General features: G+C 45.6%; 1 protein-coding gene across 1 annotated transcript in view; it reads right to left on the bottom strand.

Moving 5' to 3' along the window:
* Window positions 1–13,147, bottom strand: part of T265_00185 (hypothetical protein) — a gene marked incomplete at both ends in the record, with an annotated part of 47,281 nt that overhangs the window by 24,995 nt on the left and 9,139 nt on the right. The window contains 5 exons of the mRNA XM_009163893.1: window positions 1,790–1,856; window positions 4,841–5,437; window positions 7,395–7,576; window positions 8,506–8,635; window positions 11,400–11,659. Coding sequence (XP_009162157.1) covers window positions 1,790–1,856; window positions 4,841–5,437; window positions 7,395–7,576; window positions 8,506–8,635; window positions 11,400–11,659 — 1,236 coding nt within the window. The remainder of the gene's footprint in view (window positions 1–1,789; window positions 1,857–4,840; window positions 5,438–7,394; window positions 7,577–8,505; window positions 8,636–11,399; window positions 11,660–13,147) is intronic.

Here is a 13,147-nt window from a genome sequence, read left to right as displayed (position 1 = left end):
GATGTCAGTGGCGTTCTTGTTGTCAGTTTCTGTCCAGATTGCCTGAGTGAATGTCTGGAGGTGTAGGCACCTCGGAATGATTGTGTTAAGCTAGCACTAAGTCCCTCCCCCATCCACCTTTATTCTTTTCTTTACAATAAGGCTTTCAAATAAGTCATGGTTGTACGGCAGTGAAGCATCGGTGTTGAACACTGATCTCATGCTGTTGATGATGATGATATGCAGGGCTTGTGTACTCTCTGAGACACGATTAACCGAGGAAACCTTGCCGAACGATGATCCGGAGCTATCTAGCATGTAGAGATACCAAGAAGTTCGCTCTGAAGTAACAGGCAAAACTTTTGAAGAGAAGAGAATGCCACTACACTGACGTGGAGGCTAAATCAGCCACCACAATGATTAACATCAACACAAAAAAGTAAAGTGAACCACTCGACATTTAGTCTGCGAACGGATTATCCAGAATATGCAGCTGTAGAAAATCCCCTCAAACACGCACGACGACCATGGATTATTGCCCTGGTCGTCTAGTTTGTAGTTGGATTGGTCAAAACTATTTGGCCAAGTCTTTTTGAAAAGCCCCAAGGGGGATAGTTAACTAGAAATCTAATTCCTCAAAAGCTATGCTAGAGGGACGCTGCAAATTTTAGTTAGCCACCACAACTGAGATAATTCCCACTTGACCAAACGGCTCGCAGTTGATGTTGTAAGTGCCCTGTTTTCAATTCAGGGTGGCTTGGTAGTTGACTAAAGCAACCTATTAGTTGCAGGTGGTTGTGCGATTTGTAGAATTCACATCAGCCTAGTGTGAATCGTCATCCAGCTGTCCTGGTGCAATTATTCTGGTGACTCTACAACAAATCACTGGACTCGAGTTACGCTCTTGTCAGAGATCACTGTAACCTTGGCTGTATCTTGAACCCGGATGCGGTTTGGCTAGGATGGGAATTTCGGGCATCTGACATGGGAGGTGTCCAGCACACGTTGATGTTGCGTTTGAAATCAGGATTTGGCCACCTCCCATAGATGAAGAACGAATGTGCCGTCAGCCAGGATACAGCACTCGATACCTGTCCTTTCCACATAAGTGGAAACAGGCCACGAGAAGTCAGTGAACAGAAATTTCTGAAGCAAAAGCTGAATGGAGGTATATATCTTAGGAACGTTCAAAGAATAACTTTACTTGTTTACCAAAGCACCCATCCTCCGTCATTCTTGGGCATATGCTCAGCATGGTTGTTTATGGCAAAAGAATCATGTGGAAGAAAGCGAAATCCTTTATGCATCCCAGTGGTGCTGAACGATTCATACCAGTAGTCCGACGATCTCACACTTGAAATCGTGTGTCAACTTTTATCCCACGGCTCGGTGTTATCTTCGCCAAACGAGTTGCCCTGACAGTAGTGTTGGAGGAAACTGACAAAAGCTCTCCGCCAGCCCATTAGTGATTTCGCTTATCAGGTAAGCCAGGGTTAACGTGAACACCACCTCAAACTTCCCCATCGTAATAATCGGAAAATAAGACAATGAAATTATCGAAACCAGGGACCTAATGCCTAGTGGATGATCCCCAAATGGAGTGGAATCAGGGATATGCCATCTGAAAATCTAAACAAGTTGCTAATAAAGAATAAAAAACTTGGACATTTTGAAGATCTGCCTTGTGGGGGGGGGTCTTTGCGCTACAGATTCAGTTGAAGGGAATCACAAACAAGACATTCACTGCATGCTTGACTGCACTCTGCATTCAAACCAATTTTTACGTGAAGTCTTCGCTAGCCTGACGCACCGCATTGCTGACGTCCATGCCACTCGAGCCACGACGACGGGAGAGTAGATTCGACGAATCCAGGAAACTGGGCAAAAAAAGAAAAAGAAACCGGGAAAATACAAACACTACTAGCATATACGAACAGGTAGTAGAATATAGAAGATACTGGATGGTGAATGAGGAAACCCTAATGATCAAATGATCTGCACTCCATACCGAAACCGACAAAGATTTATGGCCGAAAAACCCACCGTCGTTCGAAACAGATGAAACGTAATAATCCAAATATTCTAGAAGCAAGGTTACTGAATTGTCTAACGCGACACTGATAGACCAGACTTGAAGTAAGGAGGAAGGTTGAATGTACCAATGCAACGTGTATTTCTCCAACCAACTGATAACTACTGGCCCAGCATGCTTCCGATTCGCGGAACCTATTTATTAACCCAGCCACTGAGATCTCAACAGCTAGGCAGACAAGCTGATGTACTTGACGAGTAAACAGCGACTAGAAGGCAATTTGATGCAAGTCTAGAATGTTCGGATCATTTCCCTTAGGAGCCACGAAGCTAGCAATGGGAATCAGAGTGGCGCGAGCAGAGACATGCCCAGCCCTTGACTTGTCAGAGGAGTATTGAAGAGATTACGAAAAGTCTGGGTGTTGTCGGTGCCATTCCAGGATGGGGACCGCATGATCCCCACTGTGCCCAATTGCAAGTTATGGCTGCTAATTTGTGTCAGTGGCGTTTTTGTCGTCATTTTATATCCAGATCGCCTAAACAGGTGTCCAACACTGATGCCTCGCCGCCGTTCAGCCATGATTTATTTGAAAGCCTTATTGTGAAGAAAAGAATAAAAGTGAACACAGAATGGACTCCCTCACAACAATCATTCCGAGGTGCTTGCAGCTCCAGACACTCATTCAGGCAATCTGGATAGAAACTGACAACACGAATGCCACTGACATCGATTAGCAGCCACATCATGCAGCGTGCAGTGGAGATCACGCGATCCCCATCCTGGAAGGCCACCACATATAGTATTTCTCCAAAAGGAGGCTTTCAAATAAATTATGGTTGTACGGTAGCGAAGCATCAGTGTTGAATACTGACGTCATGCTGACGGTGACGATAACATGAGTTCAGATAGGGAAATAAGTGGTTTTGTTACCACAACACGCACCAACCACCAGAAAATAAGTCCCAGTAAGTTGGAATTTTTTCGACAAATCTCTTCGGAGAAGGAACCTCCTCAGAGAAGAAAGCATAGAGTTTTTGCTTCCCAAAATGGGTGAATCATTTCCACGAAGGTAAGGCCGAAATGGCAAACACTCGGTTATATCCTACGAAAAGTGTGTTGTCGGTGCCATTCCAGGATGGGGACCGCATGATCCCCACTGTGCCCAATTGCAAGTTATGGCTGCTAATTTGTGTCAGTGGCGTTTTTGTCGTCATTTTATATCCAGATCGCCTAAACAGGTGTCCAACACTGATGCCTCGCCGCCGTTCAGCCATGATTTATTTGAAAGCCTTATTGTGAAGAAAAGAATAAAAGTGGACACAGAATGGACTACCTCACAACAATCATTCCGAGGTGCTTGCAGCTCCAGACACTCATTCAGGCAATCTGGATAGAAACTGACAACACGAATGCCACTGACATCGATTAGCAGCCACATCATGCAGCGTGCAGTGGAGATCACGCGATCCCCATCCTGGAAGGCCACCACATATAGTATTTCTCCAAAAGGAGGCTTTCAAATAAATTATGGTTGTACGGTAGCGAAGCATCAGTGTTGAATACTGACGTCATGCTGACGGTGACGATAACATGAGTTCAGATAGGGAAATAAGTGGTTTTGTTACCACAACACGCACCAACCACCAGAAAATAAGTCCCAGTAAGTTGGAATTTTTTCGACAAATCTCTTCGGAGAAGGAACCTCCTCAGAGAAGAAAGCATAGAGTTTTTGCTTCCCAAAATGGGTGAATCATTTCCACGAAGTTAAGGCCGAAATGGCAAACACTCGGTTATATCCTGGTTCTATCAATCGACAACCAAACGAAACACCACCCCAGATACAGCCTGTCTATACATGCTTGATTGAAAACAATATACCTCGTCATCCAGGAACTGAAGGCACTGAGGAAAGATTATCGCGGTAACTTGGTGGCATTTGTCTCAGAGCAGCTTTCGTGAACCTGCGTAACCTGTGGCGTAGGCGTGATGTCAGCCTATCCATCATTGGTCGTGTTTCAATGCTGCGGTGCGCTCCGTATTATCATACGGATCAGAAGCCTGACCGCTGCGCACCAAGGATATCAAATGACTTTCAGTGTTTGACCATCGATGTCCGCGAAGCAATGCCCGAGTCTGGTGGGAACACCGGATAAGCAGTACTGAAGTACGTTGAATTGTATTCGGAGGAGAAAACTCACCCTCGATAGATGAACTAATCACACTGCATAGGTTGCGCTTGCCAGTCGCATGACAGTCGACCAACTTCCTGGAAGGGTTCTTTTTGCACAGCCAGGTGAAGGGTGGAAGAGAGCCAGAGGCGGTCAAACAATGGCTTGGCAGCGAAGTATAGAAGCCATTACCAGACGGGCCAAGTCAATGGTCCAGTCGCGCCCTCAATGGCGCTCGTGCATCCAGGCTATTACCTTCATTGCATAGCTCTCTTCCCGATCCCCCCACTTAACAGTCCACCAATTTATCAGCTCCTCCGTTCAACGCACAGCTACATATCCCACCTCCACAGGGCATCGGTGAACGAAACTGTAGCAGCTACAACCACTGTACGACAAATACGCGGTTCTCACAGCTGACTGGATACTTAGACCTTTGGTTCTTTTTTTAAAAAAAAATTTCACTCCAACAGAAAAAAAACTGTTGAAACTTCCACAGGTACCTGAAGTATTGTGAACCAACGACAAAAGCCGTTCGGGATGGTTAGTTTAATGACTGATAAGGAGGAGATATTTCTGTTTACATAGGCAATGTTTCTTCCTGGGGAGGGGGTATTGTAGTATGCAAACCGCTAGCAGACTAGCTCTGTTATTCACTTACCGTAAGGCACTTTCAGCAAGCACCGGAAGACAGCGTGAGTAGGTCAAGCGCACTTCCATTTTCGGATCGACACTTAGTGGCGCCAGTGTGGGAAAGAGATATTCGGTTAAAAAATACACTTCCAATGAATGGGGAGTTTTGGACTGATTCGCTGTGTATTCGGTGGCTTTTCTCAGTATCTGAGTGAGACACTCCAGCGCCAAGCTCCGAACCTCGCCTGAATGAACTGGAGACGTGAGATCCACGCAGTACGGTATGATGCGGTCGAAAAACAAAGAAACATTCATGTATTTTGACAGCTCCAGGTAGCAGAGTAAGGCATTCACCTTACCGTATTCTAATAGCCGACGCTCGACAAACGAACCGGTTGCCATATCTCCTGAGATTTGGCGTTGCTTGTTCACGTCGTGAACTGGGATCGCATCTTCCTTTTGGACTGAGGACATTGGCAATGCCATGGTGCTCGGAGTTTGAGTGATGAAACAGTTACCAGAAGGACGTAGAACACTGGTGACTAGATTACACAGAAGGACTGCACACGTACTCAAACTGTCGGCATCACATTCAGCAATTTCTTGTAACAAAGACGACAGCGTGCTGCGATAGGGTAGCAGAAAATGAGATCAGTTAGCTTACTAGCAAGCGTTGCTTTAAGTTAAAAAACAAATGCCCTAGAACATTTGATTTCGTTTTGCGAAAGTAAACACACCTTTTGGAAAACAGCAATCCTGATAGTCAAGTAAGTTTTTTCTCTTCGGCAACCGGCGGATTACATGTACCAAACTGGTAAGTCGTTCACCTACTACATTTAAAACGATAGAGAAAAGAACCCATCAGTGATTTCTTCAATTCATATGTAAAGGTTATTGTGAAAGCACCTTTGGCGAACAACGCCGGTGGTGTACGGTCCGAATGTCAATTTCAAGAAGGTCTCAAGGTGAGGATTCACATGTTTGCAGACGGCCTTGTGACGTTTGCGAATATGCATATTGAACTGGAAAACCCATCAGACGAGTTTGGGGCTACTGTCGCACAGTCTGGCCTATTCATCAAAGCAAAAACCTTAATTGTGTACCAATCGGAGTCTCCAATACTACCTCGATACCGTAGCAGAGTTTGTGGACCACTGTACAATTCTCTGTTACTTCGGTAACACAGCTGATCTGACTGTTGGATGTGAGCCGAGAAACCGTGTAGCGGAAGACAGTGTGCTCTCGGGCAAACTCGAGAAACGGGTATGACGAACCGCGACCCGTAGCCAGAGACTTTCTGTACGGTATCTAAAGAGTGATCATGTGCCGATGCAAAATACAATCCTTGAGCAATCTACAAGTGCAACACCTGAGCCGGACGCTTGGCATTAGCTGGACCAGAGGGAGCACCTTAACGGGATGGAGACTGTGGTTATACGCAACACTCTACATTTCCTGAGTGGAGGGAAACTGGGTCCTTACGCAGCTACTCTATGGTTCACAAATATCAGGAAACAAAAACCCAGTGGACAGTATTGAATTTCGGATACAGTGGAAAGGCTGAAAGCCAACAACGTCGAAGTGATAAAATAGGGTACGGGATCATAAAACAAGAATGCATGCAGGGCAATGATGGTGTCCGTCAATTCAGCGACCATCATCTTCGGGTCAGAGAACTAAGGCACACAATAATCAACGGCAGCTTGAAAAGTACATAGCCTGGGAACAGCTCAGGTTGGTCACTGTGGCGCGGTGGCTTAACCAATCATTCGACGAATACTATACATCGGTCCACTGCATCGCTCCGCTGGCAATGACCGATCAGAAATTTCCACCAACCATGGTCAAATGAACGATCCAGTTGTGTTCGTTCACTCAGTGTAGTCTGCCGACCTTAAAGTTGACGATACTATTGGATTTCAAAAAGCTCAGCCACACGAGGCCATATGCGATTGTCAGGGCAACCGTGGGAACTGACGGCTCGTTCGGTCGAAAAATCTGACTACTCGATTAGCTGCAAAAAACGTTCAGGATCAACGGAAAAGTGATCGTTTTAGAAAAAGTTGATTAGACGGTGAATCCGGTAATAAACCCACCAACCGACTGTTTACCAAACCTTCCTGAGAAAATCTGACTACCCATTTTCCGACTAAGTAAACGCCTAGTTATTGGAACCAACACCTGCGCGAGAGAGCGGAGGAAGCCACCTGAAGTCAGGAGACTGTAACGTTCTTCTGATGAGCCTCACAAGGATAAATAACACAATGTTGGCTAGTGTCTCTGGGTCCGGTGGCACTATTTATGATCTGAAATCACAAAGTTGGCCACAACATCCTCCCAGACAAACCACATCAGAATGCTGTGGTGATAGGCCGGATCAAATCGCCCGGTGCCAGACGGGCACAACTATTCTATTTGGTCTAAGACCAAAGGCTTTTATCCATATGTAATGTGGCATAAAACAACTGTAATACAGTAAAAAGGACTTTGAGGAAATGCACGGAGGAAAAGGTGTGGTTTGACGGTGGGACAGATGGTAAGTGGATCCGCACACCATTCCGCAAGTTTGTATGTCAACTTACCGACGGATGTACACTATTCGCACGGTTGGATTACGGAGACCCACACGAAGAAAAGTCTGCATATATGGAAGGAGATGGGAATAGAACACTTCTGGGAACGCCTTTCCTCTCTGGTTATCCAAATGTCCTTCAGCTGAGCCACGTTCATTAGGATCGAGAGATAGGAGACTGGAAATCAAAATCTATGGGTAGAAAGAGAACGAGATAAACCCTATGGGGACTTGAACTCTTCGTCTATTAGGAGGAGTGCGATGCAAAGTGGTGAACACTTGACGCGGAAAAACCAAAAATGAGAACGGCATTTACATACCAATTTGGTTTTGGGGGGGGGGGAATCAACTGAATCCCTCGTTTATGATATAAAAACAACTTTGATGTAACAAAAAGCACGTCAATATTCAAATAATTTTCTACTGTAATGGGCCCACAAAAACGCCCCCTAGAAAGTTTTCATTAGTTCAGACATGCCGTTGAGAATACGCACTCCAAATTTTCTCCAACCCGATTGTGCAGCTCAGAAACCTAGCCGGTTGCCGATGCAAGTGAAGTGTAGAGGTTTCAAGTGCTACAGTATCATGAATCATGGATAGGGGAAACAAGGGGATGATAGATGCACAGTGGAGACAATAATTTCATTGACACTAAATCACTGTGTTTGCTGGAGAAAACTGAGAATGAGAAAGCTATCCATTGAGAGAAATAGCTTTGATGTAGAAAGGCCACTGATTATTTATCATAGTCAATGGTCTGTCTTGGTCCGAAGTCCAGAGAACACACATACATAACTGTACAGTTGAGCACCCTTGCGCTACCTACCTGCCATGCCACCAGAAGGAGGAAGCACGAAGTTCAAGACACTACCAGGTTACCCAAGCCTAAAAAGGAGCAGTCGAGATGCGGATACCGGGTTAGAAACACGAACCTTGCGGCTAGCAAGTTCGCGCCGTAACCACTGAGCCATCTAGAGCTCCCACGACTAGAAAAGGAAAGTGTCAGGTGTGGAAAGGAGCGAAATCAGAAAAATGTATTCACAAGAGCCATATTTCAAATCTCCTGGGTACGTTCCCATAGCACTAAGAACGGAGTGTTTGGGTGAAATATTTGGACTTACTTTGATGTCCTCACAGTGGATTTGCTCAAGCAGTTTAGACAGTCGGCTGGTATCGTTCGCACGATAGCCTAACAGATCAGCCAAAGTGAATGCGACAGATCCGTCGGTAAAGAGCTCTAAGAACACGCAGCTGAAACGAAAACATTTTGCAGCAAAATGCAACAATCGAATGCGCATGAACGAGGAGTATAAAGAATTGAGCTTTGGGACATTAGAACAAAGCACATGACAGGGAAAATTAATTTCTAGGATGCTCGAAGCAAGGCGCCACTAGAATACTATCATTCAGGCGTTATTGTAAACATTCTCCATAGAAAACTTAAAGTTGCACGGCCGGAGAGCAACTGATTTCAGTCGTAGTGTGCCTTGGAACATTTTTTGAAAGACGCCTGTTCGGTAGCTGGTTTCTAAACCCAACTGTTAGATAAAAAAGAATCAGCCGCTGAAGAAGTTAGGAGCCACACCTTATAGATCAAATTCCAAAGATAACCGGGTGATGTAAACCACTGGGTTTAACACCAACATATCAAAGGGTCACGCAACCAATCCCTTTGCATCAAAATCATGTAACTGAGCAATTCGGGCACTGACCGAGCTTGTAGTGAAGCAGCTGTGAGCAACAAAAAAATTTTGCGGGCATCCTTCCACTCTATGCCTTGCTTCTAAAGTTGGACACATTCAGTGTCAGTCACAAAATGACCCCAACTGAGGGAACGCCTATGAACGCCGAATTTTAGGCGACCAGTTATTCGGTTACAAATTGCACACCACGAGTAAGTTGGTTTCAGTTACCACGTATTCGCCCATCAATGACAGGGAAATGAGAAGGTGGATACACTGCATTGCAGGCGACGGCCTAACTATCTCAAGGAGACTGATTTATCATTGATCAAGGTTAGAATCCGGATGGCTATGCACTTAAGGTAACTGCGTCAATGCAGGGCTGGCTACGTGATCTGCTCATGCGCGCCGAAGGAGACTATGAACCATAGGCTTGGGTTCCTGGTGGGCCTTCTGGCACGTCTCCGATTAACTACAAAGCGACTTGTCAGGATGATGTGGAACAACGTATTTGGACCCTGTCAATTTCCCTAGAGTTCTGGTACTGATAAACAACTTATCCATGATTAACCCAGACTAAATCAGCGAAATAGGCGCACGGCTGTTACTGATTCATCGACCGTAGCTGGGCTACTGCTCGACTATCATACAAGCACAGTTTGTTAAGTATCTGAACGGGCGCATTCAATCACTATACGCTATTTGAGAGCGAGCGCACAATCTGTAACTGCGACGCGAGCCAGTGAAAAAAGACCGGAACTTCGGACAGCATCTCACTGCCTTAGCCAGAGGCGAAATACAGAGACACCATTGTCCTTGAGGAACAATAAGTTCATTACCACACACAAAGTGCAACTGGTTTACGGGGAAGCGCGGTCCCTGTGGAATAAGGCTCAACATGGATGACAAGGTGCAATAACTTGAGAATTAAACAGCGCACTGAAGATGTCTCCTCGAATGGTGACGAAACGTTTGCAAATCAATTGCCAAGCTCGGCGAACACATCAACAGCCACCTGATCAACTACCAATTAAACAGGTTTTGGGGATGCTGATATCCCCAACACAGCCAATTAATCTGAAAACGAGACATAGTCACCACACGCTAGTATTAAGGGCTACCGTTGGGCTCCGAAAGGACCACTGTAAGGTCTTAGATGGGGGTTTCAGATCAATGTAGAAACGAGACACAATTGGTGAAGTTAAACCTATATTTGAAAAACAATTTCTGATTTTCGTACATCTACCTACCCTTTTCCCAGTGTTGTCGTGCATTACCAAGATCCTTTGGATCACCACAGACTTGGTTAGGACAGGTATGTAATCACATTAGAAAGTCACGAGTGATGGGAGCCACCCACATGAATCTATCCTAGAATCCTGCACTGAACCCGACCCTATTCACGGTAGCCCGGACGCATACAGGTAGTATCTGGACCAAGAAACTGTGTTCGTTCCCCGCCTATGTTCGTTTGATTTTATGTGCTCAATGATCCGGGTAGTCACGAGAGATGAATAACGGTTATGTAGCTATTACTGACCTTATCTTATTACTGGTTTTACTCAGCTTAGTAACACCCAATTTCTGGGTGAAGTGATGTGTAAAAATGGTAGGTCCCATATCTCCTGGAGATCCCAATTACACCAAAGAGGACGGATTTTGGCGAGCCTCGCATGTGTGCAGTGTAGTGAATGTACAGTGTAGTGTGAATTCATGAATAGATGTACGTGAAAACAGAAAATACATAACAACACGGGGATATTCACTAGAAGTATGGTTATAAAAACAGGTTAGAAAATGATCTACTCATCGAATCACGTCACAATGTATCAAAACAAACAGCTAGATAAGTTATGATTGCCAAGCACAGACCCCTGGTTCACACAAGGACTGGTGCGACGGTTCACCGAGTATAGCAAACGGGGCTCAGCTTTTCTATAAACGCCATGTTGACGGTTTCGCTGAGATCAGCGAACATCACAATGGTAGCGATTGGTGTGCGTGAATCAAACAAACTGCCGATTTTAACCCATCCACCAAAACTTATTCGGAATATGACTACTCACTAGTAGTCAAGAGTCCGAATCTTGTTACACGCACCTGATGAACCCCAGTCCGGATGAAAGTTATGGTGGATTATCCTTCCATAGGTGAATGCTTCTGGTTTATGGACGACCAACCTTTCCAGACATCGCGGTCACGCACTATCTAGAAAATTAACATTTAAGAACTCCTCACCATCAGATCTGACTGGCACTTACATCATCACGTTTATAAAATAATGACAGAAAGAATGGAATTAACGAAGCTTCACCACGGCAAGTAGTACTTACCCAACTGAGAATAAATCCATGGCTGGAACCAAATTCACCCTAGGGGTTGGGTCATTTAGCGTGGTCCGCGCAGGTATTTGCAGAGCGATTTTATCCACAATGGATTCCGAAACCATATCTGGCGTACCCTGTGTGACGAATGCAGGCGTTAAACCCGACGGTTCCGAAGGTGTGTTATGTCTGTTTTCGTCTGAACTCCTGGGTTTCTCGCCACTCTCACCACTACCAGGTTGGGCACCACCAATCTGGACACGACCATCCTGCACAAACGAAGAAACAAAGACGTCATGAGATTGCTGCCATTCTGTTCATAAACCAAGTGACTTTTCAGTCATTAAACAGCCTCCGTACTTCATCGACTAGTCAGATCGATCAGTTTGTTTGTGGTCACCTCTGGAATCATCATCATCATCATCAATGACAGCAACATCAGTGTTGGCACTGATGCTTCACTGCCGTACAACCATAAAGTTCGTTTAGTTATATATATATATATATATAATTGTATTAAAAGCCCTACAGTGAAGAGAAGAGAAACAGAGTGGGTGAGGGAGGGGACCCAGTGCTGGCCTATGTCAAGCATACTGATGTGCCTACACCTCCAACCGCTCAATCAGACAATCTGGAAAGAAACTGACAGCACGAACGCCACTGACATCGATTAGCCGCCATTTCTTGCAACGTCTCCAGCCAAGCACAGATGGGGTCACGGGGACCCCATCCTGGAAGTCTCACCACACCAACAACACCCAAACTCTTCGTGATCTCTTTCACGCCTTTTTGCCAAGTCATGTGCTGTCCACCTCGCGGTTTGCGCCATCCTGAAGGAGGCACGGAGAACAACACTCGTCTCGGTAGACGGTGTTTCGGCATGCGTAGCACATGACCGAGCCATCGCAGTCGATGATGCTGGATGTGTTCCCGGACTGAGGTGCCTGCAGCACAACCAAATACCCGTTTTCTAATCGCCTCGTTGCTGATACGCTGACGCCATCCGAAACCAGCCACGCTTCTGAGGCATCGGTGGTCGAAAACCTGAAGACGCCTCACATCATCTACCCGAAGAGGCCATGTCTCGCACCCATACAACAACACAGCCCTTACTGTAGCCTGGTACACACGACCCTTAAGATCCAGTGAGATGCCTTTTTGACGCCAAAAGTGACGCAAATTAGCAAACGTGATTCGAGCCTTTGAGATTCTTGCGCTGACTTCATCAGACACACTTCCGTCAGAGCTAATGCAACTACCGAGGTATGTAAAGTTTTCCACAACCTCCAGTGGCTCTCCTTGAACTGTAAGGGATATGTTCGCAGATGGCACGTTCTGAAGCAGGACTTTGCATGGTAGGTAGTCAGGCCATAACTTATGGAGCTGTGGTTCGAGCTCAGCCTACGAAACGGTACGCGTTTGTAAAATAGGAGGCGAGATCACATACCAGCATGGCAGTCTACTGTAATTGGTGAAGGGGAGACACTAAGGCAGAGTGGTCCATAAATCATTACTAGTAACTGATAATAAGTCAGTATTAACAATAATACGTAATAATAGTAAGCAATAATGAGTGCCAAATCTGCCTGGCGCATTAAGACTTGTTTGAAAACAAATGTTTACATCGGACATAGTACTAAAACCCGACATGTTACAAAACTAAGCAGGTTGCTACTCGATTCCTGACCCGCCCGCACTGAGTGAATTCACTTGGTAAATTCACCAACCCGGGGGGGGGGGTCGATCCATCCTAGCTG

The sequence above is a fragment of the Opisthorchis viverrini genome (assembly GCF_000715545.1).
Source record: "Opisthorchis viverrini unplaced genomic scaffold opera_v5_2, whole genome shotgun sequence".
In the NCBI taxonomy this organism is placed as follows: domain Eukaryota; kingdom Metazoa; phylum Platyhelminthes; class Trematoda; order Opisthorchiida; family Opisthorchiidae; genus Opisthorchis; species Opisthorchis viverrini.
This window is presented reverse-complemented; position numbering and strand designations above follow the sequence as displayed.